Genomic DNA, 25,504 nt, shown 5'->3' on the forward strand with positions numbered 1-25,504 from the left:
GGCATGTAAACTTGTTAGGAGAGTTTGGATTCAGTAGGATCTAATGCCTTATTATTTGTATTGGGGCTGAATCTTTCGGAGCTTGCTCATGAAGCTGAGCAGTCCTGTGCTGGCTGCAATATTTAAAGCCCAAATTCTGCAAGCCTGGGATTGACACTTGGCTCTGAGTTATCCCATGTCTCTTCCAGTGGGCTTCTGGCCCATAACTGTGACACACATGGACAACACCAATGCTGGCAAATCATAACGCAGCCCTTGCATCTTCTGCTGATAAATGCTTCTTTGGAATGTGCAACTAATATTTGTTATGAGCAGTTGTAGGGCAGGGGATGAGCCTCTTGGAGACCATCCTTCCTGTGTTTGATAAGGCAGTCATGCTGAAGAGCTGAGGATTCACTGCAGCACAGTGTGGCAGAATCCGCCCTGCAATTCCCCTTGCTACTTTTTTGGTTTGGTTTTTTTTTGGCTATTAGCTGAAATCAATTAAAAACCTACTGAAGTCAATCAGAAACCTTTCACTGAGATGGCAGATCAAGCTCTCAGAAAGCAATGGGAGGTTGGAGGAGGTGCAGCCTCACCTCTAAATATTGTGAGAAGAACTTTCTTCTCCCAGGCTGCTTCACAGAAGGTGTAGGGGTGTCTTGGGAGTCCATGTCAGCAGCTTCAATGGCCTCTTCCAGGAGCCATTTCCAGTGCCTTTTCAGTCTAGAATTGCCTTTAAGGATGGGGAACACAACCTGCTGCATTCGGAAGAGGACACGGAGCTGAACCCCAAAGGGACTGTCAGACTTCAAAACCAGATTTAGGACACCTTACTCCAAACTGGTGTGGCTGTAGGGTGCTTCAGCTAACTCCACTTACACTGATGTTGAGAGCTCAGGGACATTCCTTGTCTGCACTTGGCACTGAGAATAAAGGATGAGTTGGAAAAGCCATCTAGCGAGTCTATAAGCTCCTGTCAGTGTTGGTCTTGGACTCATCAGCCTTTCAGTTGTTGGGAGACTCAGACTAAACCCAACCTCTGCTCGTAAAAGAGGTCAAAAAATAATCCCCTGAAAGAACAGGACACGTGGGATGCCAGCAGCCCCTCCAGCTCTATCCTACTCGTGACAAGAAGGCTACGAGCCACTGACTTTTCACTAGTCCACAAATAAAACCAGAGAGTGTGAAGAAACACCAGCTTCCACCTTCCGCTACACTTAGCAGTAGCCAGTCTCGCCAGCTGGCTTGTCTCCCCTCCCAGCCAACCTGCCTTTGATATCCGTCAGCCTCTGGCTACGGAGACATCTGGAAGTTATTATCCAGCAGAGCGTATCACAAACCCATTTACATAATATAGTATCATATTTTGTGTTCCTGCTTAGCTGAGCATTTTGGATCACTCTAATGTTTGGGTAAATAAGCCACCATTCCCTGCATAGAAATAACAAGTGAGTCTTAGGGTACGTTTGGTGGAGATTAATAATTTCATAGGGTTCAACCCGAAAAATGAAATGCTCCAGATTCAGCCCTAAAATATATTATTCTTGCACTCGCAATAAAAAGTACCTGCAATTGAGTAGAGGAAATAATGCCTCTATTTCCCAGGTATCAAAATTATTTATGATTTAACCTGTTTTATTTATATGCCAGTCTTATTATTTTCATAGGATCTTTAACACTTCACACTACACATTTTTCAGAAAATAAATAATACTTGGGTTACTTTGTTTCTATGTCCCTTGTAGGGTTTAACTGAAGCAATGTGTTTTTAATATATTTTTACCAATACAAGGGGATACAAAGCCACCTTTAGTCCATTGTTCAAACATACTTCCCTTCATCTCCTATATCAATATACATTTTGAAAACTGGTCTGATTTTCTACCAGGGAAAAAAAAGAATCTATTTAAAAATATTTAATCTGAAGCATTTTTGCTTGTTTCCATGGTAGCTGCGGAAAGGACAGGAGAAAACGATATTTACCAAACAGAAAATAAGACAATGAAAATAGAGCTTAGTTCTTTAACAAAGGGAACATGAGAGCACTGCAGAATAAACATTTGCATGAGTTCTGTTCGAAGGAAACAACATTTTGCTGACATCAGGGATGGCAGTGGAGGACGAATGAACCCTTTTTTCCCAAAATGCACCATTTCTCCAGTTTTTGATCTTTCAGTATAGAAAGATATTCCATTTTGTGTTCTCATACAGTAGAATGAAAGGGTTGCAGAACAAACAGCAAATTTATTTATTTTACGGTAATTGATTCCTTTTTTATTTAGGTCACTGCTGAATTCGCTGAAGTTGGAGACAGGAAAAAAAGTAGTTTCAAAAAGATCAGACTTTTTATTTTAGACTTTAATTTATTATAGTTGTGCTATGTGAAGCTATTATTTAGGAAGTGCACAGGTAAGGAATCCATAATCTGTTTTTCTCCTTATCCACCCTCTAGAACTGTGTGATGACTGTGTGTATTAGCTTTATTTACTAATAGTTGTAAGCTGTGGTAAATTTAATCAAAGATAGCTTCATGTCACATCCCATTGCCATCATGGCATAAATTGCCATTCATGAATGATTTGTGTCAAAGAGCTCTGAAAACTATTGTTTTAGCAACAAGATGTTCCAACATGTACAGCTCTTCAGCAGGGGCATTAAATTAATGTGTTTGCAGAGAAGCCACTAATTGACAATGAGATGGGATTTTGGCAGTACACTTCCACTTTAAAGATAATGAACAGTGTTCAGACGCAGAGAAGAACCCCCTCTGCTCCTAAAACTATACAAGTAATTTCTGGTATAAACAAGAATAGAGGGAACCAATCCTGACAGGATATTTCCAGTACCCAAGCAAGCTGTTTGATCATCACGACTTCCAAAAGCAAACAGTGGAATTGCAGCTTTTGTGACCTTTATCAAATCTGGCTACGTACAGTCAAGAATGTTATGTTTGGTTAGGAACTCATTAAACAAAATTACCTCTCTATTTATAGAAACCATACAAGTACAGTATAAAACATTTTAATTAAATCAGCTAGTTAAGCAAAAATTCATTACTTTTTGTTTTTATCAGCTAGCAGTGGGGCTGCATAGAGTAGTTCACATTAGAGTCAATTAGTAAGAAAAATTGTCAGATTTGGCAAGTGCATGAGCTTCCAGAACACATCAGCTGACAGAGAAGAAAAAGTCTGACTAAAAGCTAACCAAGTTACTGCCCTCAGAGGAGGAGAATGAGCCACGTAACACACACAAATGCATCAGCCATGCCAAAACCTCTTGTTCCCAAGGAGTCAGTGTCAAAGCTCTACATGCCGTGTTCCTTGAGAGCTGAAAAATGAGGCATGCATGCAAATTTAAGGTTGTTAGGTATCTGGCTGGCTTTGCAGGCTTTGGAAAATTTTACCCAATAGAAGTAATAAAATGTGATCAGCGTGACCGAGGAATCAAAATGTTCCTTGGTGTTGCAGGGCTGCAAAGCAAGAAAAAAGCTGAAGAAGAGTAGCAGGTAAAACCAGGGAATTTTTAAATAGGGAGAACATGACACAGTGGCTTGTGAGTCAGGCAGGAGAAGATCCTTTCTCTGCAAAAGGTGCAGCAGGGCCCTTTGTGGGTAACTGTAATTAAATGCTGAGTTAAGTCTGGACTCGGGAGAAAAGAGATGCATCAGCTCTGGGCATAGCCCATGTGGTTACCACGGAAGGCTCTTGTTTAAAAAACTCAACAAATACATGTTATTCTCTATTATCAGAAAACCTAACAAGGTTGGTGAGGGTCCCATGGACACAGGCTGCAGCTAATGTCCCTGGGGCCAGAACGGGGCTTTTCGGGTGCCTGCTGAGCAGGCTGGGACAGGAAGTGTTGGTTTTCCAGTAGAATTTAACTGAAATTCAGAAATCTCCTGAACTCACCCACACCTTCTGTTGGGTAAGTTATCACCAATTTAAGCTGAAATGTAGCCCAGTCACCAGAGCACTTCAATAGGCTTTGCTTTTGTGCTGCAGAGTCAGGATGGGCACGGGCAGCACGCTCACTTCGTTACTAAGCAGACACAAAATGCCCACGGGATCTCTAAGGGATGGGAGTTTCAGCTGGGAAGGAGAGGCAGAGCTGTGCTCAGACTTATTCTGTGGTACCACACGGATGATTAGAGGCACCTCCTGGCCAGTACACTGCTGGCAGGGTTTCAAATGATCTTCCTCTTCCATTCTCTGGAAGAATCACGTATCAAAGCAGGTACATTAGAAATCCATCTGCCTTTGGTGGAATCTTTCATGGCTCCCACAGGTTTCCAGCACCTGTGATACTCTCCTTGTCACTGTCAGGCTTTGAATATTGCAAGAGCCTTCAATGGACAGAAGAAGATGACATCATCCACAAAGCACAGCTCTTGATGTATTTTTCCTCCTCAGTTTAAGGCTTGAATATCTTATCCCAACTAGAAAAGTTCTGATGAGGTTGTTTCCTTGCAAAGCTCCCCACATCAACTTGACCTTTTCACACTCCCTTTGTAAGATCTAATCTCACAGTACTTCTCAGGTAGGATTGTTTAAGAAACATCTAAATTACTGTTGTACTCTACCTTCTAGTGTTTACAAAGAGACACTTCTATCTTCAAGTTAATGTCATTCTCATAATTTGGAGAAGCCATACACAATGGCTTCAGAACCACAAGTACTTCTCAAGAGCAGGGCTATTAAATCACAAAATACTCATACTTGTTACCTGTAGGTTGGGAATAAAGGTGGTAGATCTTGCCACATACTATACAGTGAAAACCACTATTGCAGCTTGGAATTACCTCTCTCATTCTGCACCTAATCTTGAGAAAAATGTAGGAAATATCTGGGCTAGAAAGCTGAGTTCTTCCCCCCCCCCTAAAACTTCCAACTAATAATTGAAAACATGGTTCCAAAACACATTTCTTTTGCTTCTAAAACTCAGACTACTACAAGTGCTCTTCATCACAGAAAGAACCAGAAGCAAGTCTACCCCTTAAAAAGCCTGTGAAAAATTTTAATCCCATTTTATTTTTCTAAAGCCATGAGGTTCAAAAGATACATGAATTAAAATAATCATAATGAATTAAATGTAACAATACTCCTCCTCTTCATGATGTTTGCAAGTAAAAAGATCACAAGAGATTTAAAAGATCACAGGCACCGCTGCTACTTTAGCACAAAGCAAAGTAATTCAGTCTGGTACTTCTCCTCAGTGCTAGCGTGAGAATTTGCCCTTTCAAGTTATCCTTTGGTTATTTCAAGAGGCTCTTGAGAAAAGACTGTTCTTCTTTTTTTTTTCTCCAATTCCAGAGTGCACCTAAGAAATGCTCAAATTTGACCATGAGGACACATTTAATTTATCTCCATTTGCAAGATGAAACTTAAGCCTGAGTTTAAATGCTTTGCTGGGTGGGGACAATGTTTGAGATCCCACTCCTTGCCAGGCCCTCAGGCCACCCTGCCCTGCTGGACACCCATCCCTGGCTCCTCTCTTCCAGCTGGACATGCCACAGGGTCACTACCTCATCCAACAATCCAGACCTGGCCTCCAGAGGCTGGGAGGAAGCAAAACTCTCCTTCACACTGAGCTTGTTTCTACCAATCTGTCTCAGCTTGCTGGGCCAAAGGAAAGATCCTGGACACCCAAAACCCCTAAAAAAAGTTTATTTTTATGGACGTGCCTGCATGAAGCAATTTTTGTCTGTACTCAAACTCATGTTTACAAGCAGCTGTCAGCAGATTATCACACCGGTGAAGGTATTGAAGGTATTTTTAGGATATCCAGTCCAAAATACTTTTTTTCAAGTGGCAGTCAGACTTCAGCAGTTACCAACAAAGAACATGAAATGGGAGGTCAAAAGCTTTGATCTGGCAAGGGCAAGGCACACATCACAGGCAGGAGCACGCAGCAGTCCACGGGGTTTGTTTTATCAGAAAAACTTATTTCCGCATAGGCAGTTCAATCCTTAGGACTTCTTTATGTTTGAAGGAAGACAGATCTGGAGTGAATTTCACTTACAGATGGTCTTTCGAGCATGGCTTTGAGCCTGACCCTTGGTATGATGCTGACTGCTTAAGAACTAAATGCGGCAAGTGCAGTGCTTGGAAACTTCCCGTAGTGGGCTGATTTTCCAAGGCAATGAGCACCTGTGTGTCAAAGCCTCTCTCGGCTTCAGCACAAGGCAATGGGATTCAGCACACCTGAAAATCAGGCCAGGGAAGCTCACGTGTTTTCACAAACACCACTCTCACTTCCCGCAATGATTACATGTGAGATGTTCAAATTCACGTCAGTATGAGGTCAGGCAAGTTCAGCAGATGCATCTTCATTAGACTTGCACAATTATCATGAGCAGTCTCACTGGTAACAATTATATGATACTAATTTATTAGTCATCCTCTTTCTCATCTTTTCCACTGATCTGATTTGTTAAAACCCCAAACAGTGTCTCACAAGTTATCTGAAGGAAACAGAAATCTCTGTATGTACCCTCCCTGACAGATAAATCCAGGTCTTGCTTCACTGATGAGATACAGAAATAAAAATCATTCCAGCTGCCATTTTGCTGGATTTAGTTACTGCCTTCGATTCCCCACAGAGGTAGTGAAAGAGGACAGTGTCAGAGTAATGACCCAGTACTTGAAATATGCATCAGTATTATCAGAAAAGGCAGGATGACAACTAAAACCTCCTTTTTTCAGGCCTTCTCTAGGGATAAAACAGTTTGATGGGGCAAACTTCCATCACCCTGATACCATAGATAACATCTCAATGCAGGAAAAAGAAGGAAAAAAGGAAGGGAACACATTTTTTCTTGTTTCCTCCAGGTGCACCTGCTCCAGAGCATCAGGGAGACTGGAGTCATTGGAAGCACAGCTCCCACTGAAACTCTGATTTTCTTCCTCAAGGGAAGGCTCCCCAGCCTTGTGCAGAGCATCTTGGCTGCACAATAACCCAGGTCATGAATGAGAGCAGTGCTGAATAAGCCTTTCCTTGCCCAGAGACCTTTGCGCTTGTGATCAGCAGTACTCGGAATTTAAAACCTCAGCCAGGTAAAATACCACAGATGATTATTTAAAGGCTTTAAATAAAAGAAACCCTCTGTCTGTAAGAATCAGCTTTTCACATTCACATTGTATGGCTGTGGACTCATAGCTGGGTTATGAAAGCAGCCCAAAACAAGATGAGACATAATAAAACGCAAGCTGGGCTTAAGAAAGAATTGATTTCTGACAGCAGTTCTCAATGTTTTAAACACTAGCTGCAGACCTCATATACTTCCAAGTTTAATTGCACAATTCCCAGTGATTTAACATTACAAAAATTTACATATTTCCATGCTCAGAATTTGAAAAGCTCAGACAACGAGAAACTTTGGTTGACATAAACATGATTCAAAGAAAACAGTATTTTGTTTTTCCAAACTAAGTCACTGGCAGCAGATGACTGACATCCTACATGTGCTGAATATATCCTGTACCTCTAAGCTCTTCTGCTGTGAATTCCTCTCTATGCTGTATTTCTATGATCTGGATTTTAACTTTTGAGGTGAGAACTACAGAAAAATAGATGGCTAAATAAATACACAAGAAAATCTGCCAGATGTGCCTTAGACACATGAAAGGACTGCAAATTAAAGAAAACAATCAATATAAATGAGAGGGTCAGAACTTCAGATGGGATGAGCCAACATAGGGACTGGAGGAAGTTGATTTTCAAGGAATCATGAGGAGGAGCTTGGACTGATGGACACAGAGGGCAGGGGTGGGGTGAGAAGGACAAATGGTACAGTATTTCTACTTGTGCACATGGAAGGACTCGAGTTTCTGTGACTAAAAAACGGGACACTCTGAAGACTGCAGTCCTCAGCAATGTCACTGTTCACAATCAGAATCTTCATTTTTAGACTTTTGGTTGAATCAATATCCAATTTTTCAAAATAACAGCATGCACTCTTTGAAAAGAAGACTACACAGCTAATTCCAGATAAGTAAAGCCTGGCTTTACTTTGTTTTCTTCTGGAGCATTATCCCACTCCAGTTCATCTTTCGCAAATGCTGACACAAGCCACAAAGACTTTATATTATTTAACAAAACAGCATTTTTTATCTTTTCTTTTTTCTTTTTCCTTTTCTTCTCTTTTCTCTTTTCTCTTTTCTTTTCTCTTTTCTTTCCCCTTTTCTTTTCTCTTTTCTTTTCTCTTTCCTTCTTCCCAAACATCACCCATAGCCCAGACTGATACTTTCAATTGGAAGAACAGGCAGCCAGACAAGTACAGTAGAAGAAACTTTATCTTAAGTATTTATTGTTATGCTGGAATATCACTCAGTTTCCTCTGGGGTAATTCAGCACTCTTGTGGGAAATATGTGACCTCATTTGCATTTTCTAATTGAATTGCTATCAGGTTCCCTGCAAGACTGAACAAAAAAGTTCCTTGAGTTACTAACATCGCTTGTATTAACGAGAAAAAAAAGTTTACATTCAAGTGTTTGCTGGGGGAGGAGGGGAAATGTATGCTCGTGTATCATAAAATCCATTTTTAAAGTATTTGCTTTCTTTCCTATCATTTCATCCTACTAGCATGACACTTTAACGTAGTAGTTAGAACTCTTTCATTACAGTGGTTTTCACTGAAAACTGGCAGGTTTGCCCAGGTTATTCAGTCATCTAAAGCAATCAGCACATTTATAAGGCTGACACTGTGAAAGAGGGGAAATTGTCACTGTATTAGGACCCTCCCCGTTAAAATGCCAGCTGCATCAAGAGCAAGGCTCAGCTGGGGAATCTGGGGCACAGGAATGGACACCAAACCTGATTTTGCAGTGAAAGCACACAAGGGGAGGACTGTCCCAACAAGAAATGATCTGCTGCCTTGGAAGCCCTTGGCCACCACTCAAGCGCTCTCAGCCTGTTCCACAGTTTTTCCGTCTTACATATTCTGACAAGAAAGGATCACAGACACAAAGGATCATTTATTGATGGATTAATCCTCTGTGCTCTCCTGGAAAGCAGCCCACTGCCCCCACTGTGCAGGCAGGCTCACTCCTGGACCCCCAAAACCTCAGCCAGTATCCCAAAAACATCGATATCTCCTATAACATTTATTCTGTATTATAACCTCCACAATAAACCAAATATAAACCAAATATCTAATAATGGCCATTCCAGGAGGGCTGGTTTTGATGCAGCTTTAATCCCTGGATATTCATGAACTAAATTCTGATTTATCCTTTCAGAGGGGGTTCTGAGGGGCACCAAGCCCCCCATCACGAGGGGCTGCTCTCACTGAGGGCTGTTGCTCATGGAGAGGAGGAGGAACATGGCAAAAGGACTTTTTTTGTGCTGTAGGTGCCAACAAACAGTGATCAGCAGGTGCAGTAACTGAATTTCACGCCAATTATTTATAATGTCTGGAAACTGTTCAGCTTTTTTGCAAAATCAGTCACAAATTTACAAAGTAAAATGGAAATGAATGGATGCAGTAGAAGAAAACTGGTCTCTCTCAGGTCACCTCCTTTCTCTCCCATATTTGCCATCTCTATATCCCAAATATAACAAAACAGTCTGAAATGTCTTTAAAAAATATATATATAGTCTGCTTGAGTCATATTATACTACACTAAACCAAATGTGAAATCTGCTTCTAGTAAAAGCCATAAAACATATAAGGGTCATGGCCTGAAACATATTGAACTGGTTATTGTAAGGTTCGGGGTTCTTTTTTTCAGGACAAACACTATTATTTTTTAAAATAATCTCATAATCATATTTATTTCTTTAGTAAACAAAGGATTATTCTGCTTGCAAAAACCACAGGCATTTAAATAAAACACAAGTCGGATGCCTGCTACAGGGACGTACAATAACACTGCTTATGACCTTGTCATTAGTCTTGTTTTCCGTATTTTTCCAGCCTCAAACTACACTCTAATAAGGCTTTTAGAAAGGAGGGATATGAATTTTAAGAAGCTTAGCTCTCTCTTTTCAACCAGAGTTCAGATTACATTAACATTAGATGAATTTCCAACCAAATATTCTACTGAAACAGAAATGTGTGCTTATTCAGGTTTTCTTTTTCTGCTACATTGAGAAGAAATTTAAAGCAGTATATAAGACATCTTACTTTGTTCCTTCAATATTTAATTACTTTTAGAAGGAAGCAATATTTCTTTGGTTAGAAATGGCAAATAGAGTTGACATAACACACAGGGCTTAATTACATCTTGCACAAGCCCAAGCCTTACTGAAGAGCAGCAGAAGTGTATTTATATGACTTTAAGCCCTGCAAAACCTTAGGGGTCAGTCCACTGGGCAAGTGAGAGATTTAAGTCTGTCCAAGTCCTATCCTTTTTCTCTCACACGTGGCAAAAATTCTCCCAAACGGCACAGAGTCACATGGTGGAATTCTAAAAATTTGACACAGAAAGTCTCTCCTTCTTTCCCCATCCTGCCCTGCACTCTCTGTCCAAGCACTGCAGAACTGAGGAGAGGAGAGGCCAGTCTTGCTGTCTGGACCATTACTGCCGTGCATTAATCCAAGTTACAGGCACAGCCAAGAGACCCCACCTGCCCCCGAAGAAGCCATGGCTGCTCCCAGGACTCATACCTTCATCCTTACTCTGCAGGTCTTCAAGATCCAGCAATAAATCAAGGTCTTGAACCAATTCCCTGCCAAATCCTGCCCAAATGTCACCACCCAACCAGCCCAGCATTGCGTTGTTTGAGTCAGCACCAGATGAGATAACTGCATTTACTCCGTGTAGTAAACGATCTTCAGCCCAGACTAACACTGAAAATGAAAAGGTGAACTGCTGCTGCCAAAAATTATATGGACGAGGCAGGAAAGTGACAGCTACACCAGGGGCAGACCAGAAGAAATGTGTTTCATGGGGCAGCCCCCAGTTCCAGGGGCTCTGTGCAGCCCTCGGCCGCGTTTCTCTGAAGGAACGCTGCTCTCAGGCTGCCGCGCAGGGACAGAGCCCTCCTGCTTTTCAGCTGTGCATATGGAACTAAAGCAGAAAGAAACCATCTGTACCCTTCTGACTGAAACGCTGGCTCTGGCTTCTCTCTGTCGGGGTGGGCGAGGGGAGATGCTGGCACTGAGCAGAGGGGACGTTTGGCACCGCAGTGCCACGCTGTGCTTCGCTGCCCGCATCGCGCATGAGCACGTGTCCCTTATCAGGCAGCAGCAATGCTCCCTGTCCTTGCAAGGGAAGGAACAAGCTCAAATCTCCCCTCTGGAAGCTGCAGGGCCATGCAGATTGCTCGCAAGAGTAACTGTGAAAACCAGAGAGATGAGCAGCAGGGCAGAGCTGCCAGTGCATGACTCCAGGCCTGTGCTGTCACAAAAGGCATCTGAACTTACAGCCATCTACAAGATGGTTGACTTTGAGTCTGCACCCTTCATCTGCTGGTTTTATTAGCAGTCGAGAGATTATCAGCAGTGAAGTGCAAACATGATGCACATGACCTGCAGTGTATAACAGACAAGGTCGCTTTAAAAATACAGAAGTATGAACTTAGAGAACACTTCCTTCACTGGTGACCCAAAAGCATTTCTGTCAGAGAGGTTCAAGGATCATTTGCAAGGAATTTGATGCTGCTCATGGTATCTCCTACCTGGACACTTCCTTATGAAGCACAGACCAGGCAACATGGACACTCCGACGCCGCGTGAACCTTCCGATGGTTTGAGGCAAAGGAAGAACAAAGTAGGAAAAAGAGCTTTGAAAAACTCTTACCTTGTGTCCATTGTGTTGGGACTTCTCTGCCACCAGAAACCTGACCATGGCCTCCCATCTGCCCAGGGTCTGGGGGTCCCAGGCGGTCACCATCAGGATCAGCTGCTTGGAGGGCACCTGCAGGTGGTGGGCAGCATACAGGGTCCCGTCCGCCCTCACCTTGAAGTCCAGGCTGTTGGTTTCATACCGCACACCCTTGTTACCAGCACAGTTATTAAATTTTACTAGAACAGAGAGGAAGAGATGGGAGAAATGTGTGAGATTGGCATGATAAGGAAAGCAATCAAATACAAGTTTCAGACATTTAATTTTCACTGATGTCTTCTATATCTCTAATAACCATCAAGGAAATGATTTAACTGTTTCTTCGACCTTTCAGGAGTGCTCTTGTGCTTTATCTCTGTTCCCCAGGGAAGAAGTTGTAAGCCATTTTTAAAGTATTTGATACAGTTTCATTAGATCTCAAACACAGCTGTTCCCCATTTCTACAAGTGGATTTCTCCCTTGTCGCCATTATCTTTTAAATTCAACTGGAGTCTATTACCCACGCTGTGGGTATTTTTTTTCAGGAAATGTTCTCCATTTCCCTAACCCTTCAATAACCTACTTACCAGATAGCCTATTTGCACATTCTTAACTGAAATTCAAAAGCCCATAACAATTCCATTAGCAGAAATATTAAAAAAAACAACAAAAAAATTAAACGCAGGAATAAAAGTTTAAACCATTCTGGAGCACGCATCTGCTGCTGGAAGTGGACCCCCCATCCTGAGCTGCATTCCCACCCTGGCCAATCCCTCACATGTTACAGCTACTGCAAAAAGGAACTGTTAAACTGTGTGTCATAAACCATAACATGTCATCTGAAAGCCTACTTTGTCAGATCAAAGCTCCCCACTCGCTGATATTTTTATTTTCGCCTTTTTTTTTGGTCAAAGTCTTTCACAGTCTAGTTTGAAAACTATTTTTATTGGCATTATGATACATGTCACATACATTAGACCAGAAAAAAACCAACCCTATTATATGACAGAATTGACAAATCTGATAGAAATTGAACCTGCAGCTAATAACACAGGAAACAAAACACTTTCTGCCATTCGAGTAATCCACGGGGCGGAACACACGTGGTGAAGGAAAACATATTGCACCCGTAAAAACATCTCAAGTGAGTGAGAATGGATGCACAGCGCTCCAGCTCGGATTGTTAGGTGGGTTCTCATGCTGAGATGCTCCAGCCTGCCCTGAAATGAGGAGAACCTGCTCGGCCAGCTCTGGTGGGCTTCAGCAGGCACTTAATTCCTGCAGAAGAAGGGCTGGGTCAGATGGATCCTACCTAGACTGGCTGTGGTGGGACAAGGGATGCAGGGCACTCCAGGAGGAGCTTCTGGGACAGCTGTACCCCAACAGTCCCTTTCCCCTGTACCAACCACAGCTCTGCAGCGCTGCCCTGAGCTGAATCAGGGATGAATTTGGATCTAAATAAAGAAAAAAACAACCATGGCATAGGTGAAAGAAAAAAGCAGCCAGGAAATGGCTCAACCCATCTGGCAGTCAAAGCCCCTGGCCACATCAAAGTACAGAGAAATAAGGAGCAGGCTGTGGCAGAGGAAGGGAAAATCCTTCCCCTCCTTCCCCAAACTGCACCCCACAATAACTGGGGTGCTGTGATCGTGTCACAACTGTGCATCTACAGAGGCTTTCTGTGCTGTGTATTTATTTAGACCACACTGGTACGTTTTTATGTGTGTGGTGGGAAGTGTTACCAAATGCTGCAGCAATTGCTGGGCACAAACAGCGAATGCCACACATTGATTTATAAAAAATAAGATGGATAAAGTTATCTAGTATATAAAAAACCTGAAAACCCTGGATGAGGGTAAGCACACACACGGTTTTGTGGCACCTACAAGAACCGGGACAATCCCTGAGACCTGTGAGGGGAGATACCCCGGACCTCTGGGACCACCCTGCTGGGAGACCACCTTCATCTCTCTGGAATTTCTGCAAATCACCCCTGCATTCACAGCTACAATAGATACGTGTGAACATATCAAGTGCATCTTCACTTCTAAATGTTATTTATTTTCAGCTCAGCACCCTGGGCACCGTTAGAAACATGGCACATCAGCTGCTGTATTGCTGCACCCCTCTGCTGTGTAATGGCCATGCAGAACCCAAGTTCCAACCCTACTCCCCAAGTACCCACGAATCATATACTGAGAGACATTTAAAGAAGAGAGAAAGGAGTGATAATGACTGCACATTAAAAAACTCAGAGCTTACTTTGATTTTATTGAGATTAAAAGAAAGCCCTACAGTGTACCAGTAGTCTGGGAGAAAAAAAACCCCAAACCCTTTCTATATGTGTAAATAGCGATTTCAGTATTCAAAGTACTTAAACATCTGCTTAAGACCCAGCTCGTGGCTCCAAGATGCTGCTCTGGTGTCATATGTCACTGTGTCGACTTTTATGCTCCATTATCTAAAAATGGCTACCTCGTAGACAAAGTCCCTCTGTGACTTGCTAATTACTTCCATTAGTTTAAAACAAACTTAACTAGAGACGGAGAAAATCCTGAGAGAAATCGTCTGATTTCTTTTTTTTAACAAGCACTGTCTCTGCTCCACATTGCTCCTCTCAGGTAGCACAGGTAGGTGAATGCTCAGCAAGGGATTAGCACAAGCAGCTCCTCTCCTAAGAGCCTTTAGGAACTGCAAGAAAGGCTTCAAGGACACAAAGATTCCTCAGTTTTCAGTCACTCAGCACAGCAGCAATGGGCCCTGCCTCACCTGGGCGGCTCTGCAGGAGATTTCAGCCACACAGGGATGACCCTGCTCAGCTCTGTCAGGCAGAGGAGCTGCTCTGGCTCCAGGTACTGTTCATACACAGCATAGGAAACACACTGGAAATGCAGGAGAGCTGAGCTTCCTTCACGGGGAAGGGCATGGCTTAGTGGTGGGGTTGGCAGTGCTGGGTGAACAGTCAGACCCAATGATCTTGGAGGTGTTTTCTAATCTAAATGAGTCTGTGATCAAAAATCCTAAATTATCCTCTTTGCTGGCATTTGAAAACAAGACCTTGGGATGTTTACATGACTACTGAGCTGCACTGTTTTATACATATACATATATATATATATATATATATATACACGCACACATATACACAAAAAATCCACATAATCTATAAATCTCATTTAGATATATTTATACATAAAATATTTTCCCCAAATATATAAGTTTAGGGGAGAAAAAAATCAAGCTATTGTTCTATGAAAAACAGCATAGATCAAGGAAAGGAAATCTCACCCATATTTTCAAATTCCATCTCTTACACCTACTCTTTGCTCTTGTGAAGGCAGAAATTAAAATTTCATTCAGCGGCAGACAACTTCTGCTTTTTTTCCCCTTTTTCTCCTTTAGAAATCTCCAAGTCTACGTAATTTGCAGTTGATGCAACTCTTGACTTTCAAATAATGCAATAAATAAATAAATAAACAAACATTGGCTGTGTTTACTAGACTTAGAACTCTCTGTGGACACAAATCAATCTTTCTTTGACCAGTTTGAAGCCTAAAACACACTGCATGAATTTAACATTCAAAAGCTGCAGCATCAGTAATTAGGATTTCAGATAAACAGCAGAGTCACACATCTATCATTTTTACAGGATGGTAAAAAAAAAAACCCAACTTTTTAAAAAATACGCTGGAAAAATGCTCACTGATGCTTATCGAAAACTTACGCTGAAACCAGCATCTAATGCCTGATGAAAGGAAGACCAAGAAGGCACCCTCATTAACAGGCTTTTAGGTTTAACCCTTTACCCTCATCATTTTTAATTGCTTCTCTATGAAAGGAGGAAGTACAACAATTTGATAAGCTGAAACAGGTACTGAGTGATGGGCAGAGAAGCTGCAGGAGTCTGCAGCAAACTGCTGGGCATCTGAGAAAAAAAAGGTATTTTACTTCAAAAAAGACAGAGGGTGAAAAAAAATTCAACAAGTTTTGCATTGTTCTCTTTTATTATTTAGCTTGTTAGGCTGGCTGGACAGAGTCAAATGATCAAGCCAGGATCTTGAAAGATGTAGGAATACACTGAACTTCTTGCCCCCCAAATGCCTGAGAGAAATACTGAATTTAATAGGACTATAAATGGTATAAACCAAAGAATTCACTTTTAGCCATATCCTTCTGGATTTTCCTTTAACTTCTCCTAGTCCATTAAAAAGTGCCCCCTCTGGCAAGCTGCATAGGGCTGGAAAAGCAGGAGGGATAATACTCGTTTATTAGGATAAACCCCCTGGCAGGACATCATCCCACAGTTCAGGACATGGGTCCCTTCAGGACTCTGTTTTTCACCACGGTTTTGAGGATTATCTCTGCAAAAGATGTTTCTTTCATGATGAACTTTAAAGCAGCAAACACACAGCACTATTTGCAGCAGGATCCATCTGCTTTTCGAGTTGTGTCTCTTGACCAGCTCCCTTACACCCCATGCACTGTGATAAATCTAAGCTGCCAAATCCACCCCTCACACCCCTTCTGTGAACATCATTAAGGTGAGGACGGCTTAACTGCAGCCTTTGGGAATTTCTGATGTCTGGGTAACCTGCAGAGTCCTCAGCATGCACGGAAATGTCCCTCTTGTGTGATCATCAGCAAATCACTTGTATTCCTACCCTGGCACTTCTGGCCCAACGCTCCCAAATGTCTGCACTAATCCATCTCCTCTGGCTTTTTGCAGGGGGTTCAGTCCTGGCCAGCATTCCCTGCATGTCACCACACCAGAAATTAAAAAATCCCAAACATATCCTGTGTGGAGAGGCTCCTGTTGCCTAAGAACAGGCATGAAACCATTCAGTTAACCACAAAAATGCACAGGCACATTACAGCCTCACAAAGTGATTTCTCCATTAAATGCTAATGTGAAGCAGAGCGTGCTGTGCCTTGTTGGGAAGCTGCATTTATTTGGCAAAGTAAGTATGTAGCATAAAATTTTACATGGCCACGTTTTCGAGGCATCCTCTTTATGTTCGTGCAATACCTCTGTGATTCTGTGAGAAAACTGTTTTATAGCAGTGGGAAGCAACTGCAGTGGAGTGAATTCCCCACAGCCACTCTGGCAACCTGGAGCAAAGCTGGGATCTGAGTCCTGAAATTCAAACAGCCAGGCCACTGCCTCCATCACCCAGATACAAGTGATGGAAGACAGAAAAAATAGAAAGATCAACTTTGAGAAAGCTAACAGAGGCAGATCCTTCTCCCTACAAACTACTGGGCATTTCCAAATTTGTGCAGGGTGAAAAATTTAAGGGATGTCACACAAATTATTGCAATTGTTGTGTGAAATGGAGTCCCATGAGCACATGTAAATACATGGTGGAATTATTCTGGGACTGAAATATCTTGTCTAAAAAGGCAAATGCTGAAATGGAGGCAAGAGGATTTTAACAGAATTATAGAGTCATGAAGGTTGGAAAAGACCTCTAAGATCACTAAGTCCAGCCATTAACCTAACCCTGCCCAGTCCACCCCTAAACCATGCCCCCAAGTGCCACAACTACACGTTATCTGAGCACTTCCAGGGATGGTGATTCCACCACTTAACCCTGTTCTACTTCTTGACAACCCTTTCAATGAAGAAATTTTTTCTCATATCCAACCTATCCCTCCCCTGGTGCAACGTGAGGCCATTCTCTCTTGTCCTATCTTGTCCTGGTTTTTTTCTCTGTATTAAAAGGATGGATGTCTCCAGGTACCACAGGCATTTTGACCATTCAGAGATGGTGTTTCAGTGTTTTGTGGAAATTAAAACTGACTTGAGCCATCGCACACACACAGTGCTACATCTAAGCCTGGACTCCTGTTTTATCCCACTCCCACTTATAGTAAATCCCACACTATCATACAATACACAACCAGATTTGCTTCCTGCAGTTTGTTAAATGCTCAGAGCCCTTCTCCTTCTCTACAAGAAAAACAACACATATATAGGAAAAAATGATGGCTGTAAAACCTGATGGAGACAATGTGTAATTTTCATCCTCTCATTACTAATTTTAATGGTTACATTTTCCACCATGTCCCCATAAAAGATATCAGACTAATAAACTCCTAGTGTCTTTATTTAATATTTATAGCATCATGGGAGAACCAAACTCTTCTGGTAAAAGGTAAAAACAGCTGCTTCAAAGACTAATAAACACATCCCTAGTGATTGAGCTTAAGAGTATACAGTTTAAAAAAATGCTTTGGTACAAAAAACTGTAGGAAATAAATGGAAGGATGTTGGTTGGTATATGAATGTATATAAAAATGTGCATGCTCACACCCTCAGCTGCACAAAGCATTGATTATTCATTAAGTGTTCTTGGAGTAAAAAACAAATATAATGAATGGTTTGGAGAATTAATGAACTATCCCACAGTCTATCATCTGCTGAAAACATTTAGCATGATTTAGCGTGTTCTTAATGTTATTTTCTTGCAATTAATGGAACAGAAATCTGTGGCATTTCTACCCATTTCCCAAATCTCAGGTCAATGTGAAACATTATATCTAATTTTCCAGTGCATTATTTACGATCTCTGAGCTATGACTGCTAATATTTGCCTTACTGAAACAATAGTAAATTATCATAACAATTTACCATATGTAATTATGTTAAACAAAATCTATCTTTATTTATCTTCTTGTAATCTTCAGTTACAGCGAATCCTCTTATTCAGAATATGCAATAATACAACATTCATGACGTTCCCAACCTATTACATGCTTGTTAGAAGTGATTCCATGTCCCACTCAACTGGTGACACCTCAGAATCAGCAAATGAGTAGCAATCTGCCTCCAGCAGAAACTCAGATAGATTTCAAAAGGGACACAGAAGCATTTTATATTTAAAGGCACATTTTGAATTTGCCCTCTTTAAGTTCCAAAGCTCAACCCCCTCCACGATCAGATTATCCATGTGGGGTTTAGGCACACACCAGTGAATTCCTGACTACCTCATGCTCATTTGCAGCTGTTTTGCTTCCACAAAGCCAGGACTGTAGGTCTTATGGGGAAAATGGCAAGACTTTTTTGTGCACAAGTCATTTATTTTAAAAACATAAAATACTTCTGTGGGCTTGATGGGACTACATGGAAAAGTCATCTTTTCACTTCCTGAGCCACCTAAATGCTTTCAACACCTTTTCCAGCTTTATATTAACTTTTATCAGCTCTTGCTTGCACAGAATTTCTGTTTCCATGGCCAGATAAAAAGAAAAGGAACAATACATTTCAACAGACAAATAGGGATCCTTTAAAAAGTCACTCTGTCACGTGTGCAGTCAGCCAGTAGCAATGAGGAGTCACGAGTACATAAAAAAAAAAATCTAAATCCCATTCAAACAAAACAAAAATCTAAATCCCAGACACTGAGTGCCTCCTTCAAATTCCCACCTGTGCCATTTTTCATTTACTGGAAGCCAATTCAACTAAAATACATGTTTTTAAGGAAGAAAAAATGAAGAAGTATATTTCACTTTTGGTTTGGAATTGGAGGGGAGTACAGACCCCTGGAGAGAAGGACTATAGAACATGATAGAAAAGATGAATCACTCTGGCAACAGCCAGCCAGCCATTAATTTTCAGCAAGCCAGGAGTTGGTCCAATTAAGCCAGGCTCCTTTCTCTACATTAACATGCTTTACTCAGTTTTTTTCTAAAGCTAAAACATCAGCTCGAGACCCCAAAGGCTTTTCTATTTAGGATCAATCAATCTACCTTGCTGCACTGTAAAACATACACTGTCAGCTCCGAGGCGAGCTCAAAAAAAGAGCAACGGTAGAAAAATTTGATAAATCGACATGTTCTGGCAGTTAGTAGAGGGATTCTTCCTACACTGCAACTTATTTTTATCTGATTAGAAACAAGTATTAGTGAAGGGAATATTCCCCTCTATTCTCTTCCTGGTCTTTAGCATTGGTTTAAGAGGTTTTTTTTTTAATCAGGTTTCTTATCCCTGATTTTCTACATTCAAGCCAGAAGATTCCTGCCACAAAGGCACAGAGATACTACCCAGATTTCAAAGGGCAGTGAGTTTGAATTGGATTTGCAGGATGTGGACTCACATTCAAGCATTTTCTTCAGCACAGAAACATGAACCTGCATCTATTGGTGCTCATGTTAAAGAAATTTTTCACTGCTTTCCACATTTTTATGCTCAGGGCTTTACTGTGAATATGCAACCTCACTTCTGGGTTTCCAGCACCTGCTCTACAGGATTGCTTTATTTGGGATTTCACTGCCCATTTGAGATCCACTCACTCTCCCTCAGCCTTACTGAGGCATCTCAGGAACGGTTAATTAATACATGAGCCAGGGACTGATGACAGAGGTAAGAAGGACACTTACAAGGTCTGAAGTTCTCTGCTGGGATAACTCAGAGGGATTGCCCTTTTCTTTGGTAAATGCCACAGCAACTCTGCTGTTGGTTTCCGTGTTGTTCTCAGCATCTTTATCTTTGGATAAAAACCTTTCCTAGCAGTTTCAGCATGACAGTGCCCCTCTGTTTCTAACAGCAGTGTAGACAGAAAGCCACTGGGATGTGCAGCTGATGCTCCAGTTTGAGATTAAAAGGGTAATAAAGAGAAGCCTGGTTTGGGTAATCCTGCAAATACCAACTGCACCACACTTTTGTGGCAGATGCCGAGTTTTTACAAGCAACCATTTTTGTTCTTTGCTCTTTAAATTCCACGTGTCTGTAGGATAGTACTGAGATTCACTACAGCACTAATGAGATCATTTTGCAATTAAAGGCTAAGTAGAAACAAACCTCTCACCACTCTACAGGAGAGTTTGGGTTCTCTGATTAAGCGGCAGTAAATAAACCTGTTTCACTCTTGGTCCTGGTGTACACCAGAGAGTAACTCTCCAAACAAGATGGACTGATTGACCCCATGGATTAATCAATGAGTTTCCCAGCTTCAGATCAAAGTGCAAGTTGTGGGAGTTACCTGCAGTAGGATATGTTCTAATTATTATTACCGGCACAGAGTACATAAATCCCAGGGCACTTTATTTGGAGGTTTTACTCTTAGCACTAATGATCTCCACAACACTCTCATGTTTGTCAAACTACCAATGTGGGAAAAGACTTTAAACACCACTATGCATTTCTCGAGGAAGAACTGCAGGTTTTATGGAAGCTTGGTGTGATCATTATAAAGGGTGGAGCCTGTGTAATGGTAGGGTAATCTCTATTGTAACAGCTGCTCTCCCATAACGCCTGTGGGCAGCAGCATCCCTGGAGGGAGCTATTGGGAGGCTGGGACTGTACTGAGACAAACCCCATGTGAGGAGGCATGGAGCCCTCCTGGGCAGAGCAGAGAGCTCAGCCCTGCTGGTATCAGGAACATCCTGACACTGGGAGCAGTGATGGGAAATGGGCAAGGACACAGCTCCTGCACAGCCACTCCTGCCAGCTCCCACCTGCCCCACTGACAGAACCTGCTGGCCTTGGGGGGTTTTCCTTTCTGTCACAGATCTCTTTTCAACTTGCCAGAAGAGTGTTTGGAAGACATGGGGAGCTGTAGGAAGATTTTTAGCAAGGAAAAAAGAAAAGTGAACGGAGGGCATTTGCAGCCTAGGAAAAGAAGTTGAAAGAGATGCTCCAACTGCAGCTGTGTCAGACAGCCTCGGGCTTCTCTCTCCTCACACTCTTCAAACAAACAAACTCTCAACACCTAGAAACAGAGGCTGCACATGTCAGGGGAAAAAAAAAATCAGACACACCAGTAAAGACACTGAACTCCTTACGGACTTGACTTGTGTGTAAACACTGACAACTTTGGGGCTGAGTGTTCTCATCTTCCTCAGCCTGGCTCAGGTGTGAACGCACGCTGATCCAGGGAGTCAGATCCCAGTGCAGTAAATGAATAGATGTTTCAGGCAAGAATATTAGAAATGGAAGACTTTGTTACCTGGAAGAGTCAAGGCTGGGTAGCTATATTTAACTTGCAGCTGCTGTGCACCTCTGCTCTTCTGCCTGCACAAAAAGCAGCAGCAGTCCTTTACCTTCAGCTCTAACCTACACAAGGCTGCACGTTTCAAGAGAAATTAATATTATGTAGAATAAAGCACTGTTTGCTACCTGGTGGGCTCAAGTGCTTTGACATTTGGACAAATTCAGAGAGTTTTATTTACAGACAGAGGCTCTGGGCTCTGTTTCTGGCAGTTGATCAGAGGGAGCAGGAGGAGAACAAGTGGCCTTGAAGCCCAAACTGCACTTGTGGGGGTAACAAACTCTGGCCAGCATCAGAGCTGCCAGGCTGCAGAGAGCCAGAGGATCCTGCCCCGGGGCTGGGCTCCAGTGTCCACTGCCTCCACAGGAAATTCACCCACAGAGCAGGAAATTAACTGGAAAAGCAAAACCACAATAAAACACAGATCCAGGCAGTCTGATGGTGGTCATCACTGACCCAAACAGAAGCTCCCGGCCTCTGCAGCCACCCAGGAACATATCCTGACCACAGCATCCCTGCAGCCACAGAGCTTGGCTGCTGCTGCCGCCACCGATGGAGTCACAGGGATGAGGTTTACTGTAATTTCCCCTTTCCTCTTTTACACTCATCCCCTCTGCCCCTTCTTACTACAGTGGTGTCCAAAAGAAAGGCTGTCCCCTCACCTGAAGAACAACCTCAGGATTAAACTAGCAACCTTAAAATTTTGCAGGGCTCAGTCCCTTCAATTAAAACCAAGAGAGACTGAAGCCAGTAAATTAGAGAACGTGACAAATGCAGCACAAAGCACTGAAGATCCCAGAAGGTATAAAATTTAGTGTTAAAGTAAAGAAACAATAGGGAAGTCCAAGACATTTCAGAGTGTAGTGAATCAAATTAAATTGCCTGAAATTCCACATGGAATACATTTGACAAATTTCTTTCCCCCTCTTCAGCTTTCTGTTTGAGATGAACTGTCGTCTGGCAGCTTCAAACGTCTGGCACAGCTTCAGCTTCAGTTTGCTGGGGCTGAATCCAAACACGAACCTGAACTTTACCAGTTCTGCTCTTTTTGTAAACATACTTGCTGTGGCTGCCAAATGCTTTCCAAAAGCACACAAAACCCAGAATCCAAAAGGAAAATATTGTCTTGCCGCAATAAAATTTGCATTTTAACACCTATGGGCAGGAGCCCACGGTCGGGCAGAGCCCACCTTGCCCTGCCTTCCTCCCATATTTTGAAAGGGAATGGTGAGTTGGGAGCTGATGTGGGAGGAATGAGTCTCCCATGCACCCAGTACAAGCCCAGCTCCAGCCCTGGCAGTGGCAATGACACTTCTCCCTCCAGGGCTGCAGGGGCAGACAGTAATAATAATAATAATAATAATAATAATAACAACAACAGTAGTAGTAGGAGTAGTAGTAATAGTACAACAATTAGCAGTAGGATTCCTCAGACGTGCTGGGTAAGACAAGCAGTAAAATGTCATTAAACACGTGTCACTGATAGAGAAGACTGGTTTAGATTTCCCCAGTGGGTAGCCTCAGAACAAATTCATTTTAAGGTAGGGAACTTCAGCAGCGGAAGAGACGGATATAAAGAGGGTTATGATCAAATTGCTCCTGAGAGCAGATAGCATCAGCTTGGATATATCAGATTTTTTTTCACTTTGCTTTTAAAACATACTTGGTTTTGCAAAATGCTTACAACACACACTGCTTTGACACAGGATGTGATTCTTCAGCAGCATTCCACTACCTCCACAGATTCCCTCTTTCTTTCTCCCTTTAAAACCTTCTAAAACACCCAAGCTCCATAAAATATCGAACTGCAGAGAGCTGAACCGAGCCCACCTTTAGGCTGGAGAGCAGCAAACGACAGAAGTGTCTGAGTTCTGGCACAAGACACAAAGGCAAACAGCTGCTGCTAGAAAAGCATATTTTACTGTCCACAAAGTCTCAGCCTCACCTCTGAGAGCCACGTGGTGTTCCACCACTGCCCAAAATAGACAACATCTGGTTCGTACAAACTCTGATTTATTGCTTGTCTTCACTCCCCTTGGGTTTTAATTATGAGTAGATCTTGTAACTATTATATTTGTATTTGTTTTATCCATCTAGATATTTTTCTACACTATTAACTATAAACTCAAAGCTCTTTCTAAAAATAGTACAAAAACATACTTAAAATATGCATATGGCCTTTATTAAGGAAATCCCTATAATGAATTTTTAGATGAAGTAAAAGCACCACTGAAACCACTGATTAGCAGGCAAGCCTGCACCTGATTTCCTGAACAGTATGAGATTAAGAAGTTTCTTTTTATAACAATAAAATCCTAAAGAAAATAAGAGTACAAAACTAAGTGCTGCTATTAATGCAGTGTGGTGGCAGGTAAAAATCCCTCCTTACTGCACCACTCTGCCCCCAGGGCCTCTTTGGGGCTGTTGAGCCACTTCCAGTGGTCAGGTGTCCTCATTTCAAAGCACCTCCATGGGGTGGCACGTCCCCAGCAGATGGGACAGATCCCCTGGGTAAGGGTAACACAGTCAGGAATGCAATTGTTGGAAGCCTTCCTACTGAGACTTTTTTTGGGCTAAATTTTCTGTTGGTGGGTTTTTTGGTTTTTTTTTGGTTTTTTTCCAGATAAAACTCTTGATCTTTCCGGGAATAAGTTGATTCAGAAATGACTTTTTAATTTCTGTGGTTGAACAACTACCCCCACAACAGAACATACAGTGCAATAAATAAATACCACTTGCAAACTTCAGATTTCTCTGCCTCCACATCATCCATCAAAACTAAATCTGTAAAAAAAATAAAAAAAGGATGTGAAAAACCCAACCAACCTTTCTCCCCATCTTAAAAAAGGCTGGAAACTATTTCTGGAAATGTCCTAATGTTTCTATTGAATGACTGAGCCTTCTGAAAATGTTCAGTGGTCCTACACAGACCCTCCATGAGGACCAGCAGATCTCATCTCTGCCAGCCTAAGACACCCACTGGGCAGCTCAGGTCCAAGCATTTAGGCAGAATCCTGTCCTACTCATGGCACAGAAGTTTTGGGAATATGATGAAAAACAGAAATTGCCCCAGATGTCTGAACTGCTGAAATTGGAAGGCAAAAAGGGCCGATAGCTGCGTTTTCCCTCCCCCAGTGTCAGCACAGAGCACGACTCGTGTGCTGAAGCAGCTGCAGACCAACAAACCCTCCAGGTAGAGCAATAGGAATGCAAGAAATATCTTGGCTCTGTATCTGTTGTTTAATTAAAAAGTTTTGCATGTAAACAGATACCTTATCTTCTTCCAAATCCACACTGACATCCACTACTCATCATTCTGAGGCAACTGCTAGAGGAAACACGATTAAAAAAATACCATATTCCGTGGAAGTGATCTCAGAACTGCCCGTCATCGGGCCGTCTGGTCCCCTTTCACACCAGCTCAACTGTGAGAGCTTTAAGCTGAAAACAAAATGTCAGGCCATTTGAAGACATAAAAGTCAGTTATGAGGGCTGTAATTTTATTTTTTAATTATTGATTGAGGGGTTGAGAAAGAAACATTGTCTGGCTGGTATCTTTTAATGGTTAAAGAATTGTGATGAATGGTATCAAGGGGAGTCCTACCAAACTTTGATCCCCAGTTCTTTTATCAGCTTCACAGATCTCAAGGCTGGGTTGGATGGGGTTTTTTGAGCAAGCTGGTCTGGGAGGTGGCTGCTCAGGGCAGTGGGATTAGAATGAGGTGATTCTGAAAATGCCTGTGCAGATGTGAAGGGCGCTGCTGGCA

At 42.2% G+C, this 25,504-nt stretch overlaps 1 protein-coding gene across 2 annotated transcripts in view; it reads right to left on the reverse strand.

Moving 5' to 3' along the window:
* Positions 1–25,504, reverse strand: part of CDH4 (cadherin 4) — a 420,603-nt gene that overhangs the window by 155,291 nt on the left and 239,808 nt on the right. For both annotated transcript variants that reach the window (XM_069034053.1, XM_069034054.1), the window contains exon 3: positions 11,725–11,948. In XM_069034053.1, coding sequence (XP_068890154.1) covers positions 11,725–11,948 — 224 coding nt within the window. The remainder of the gene's footprint in view (positions 1–11,724; positions 11,949–25,504) is intronic.

This window comes from Aphelocoma coerulescens, chromosome 20 (assembly GCF_041296385.1).
Source record: "Aphelocoma coerulescens isolate FSJ_1873_10779 chromosome 20, UR_Acoe_1.0, whole genome shotgun sequence".
In the NCBI taxonomy this organism is placed as follows: domain Eukaryota; kingdom Metazoa; phylum Chordata; class Aves; order Passeriformes; family Corvidae; genus Aphelocoma; species Aphelocoma coerulescens.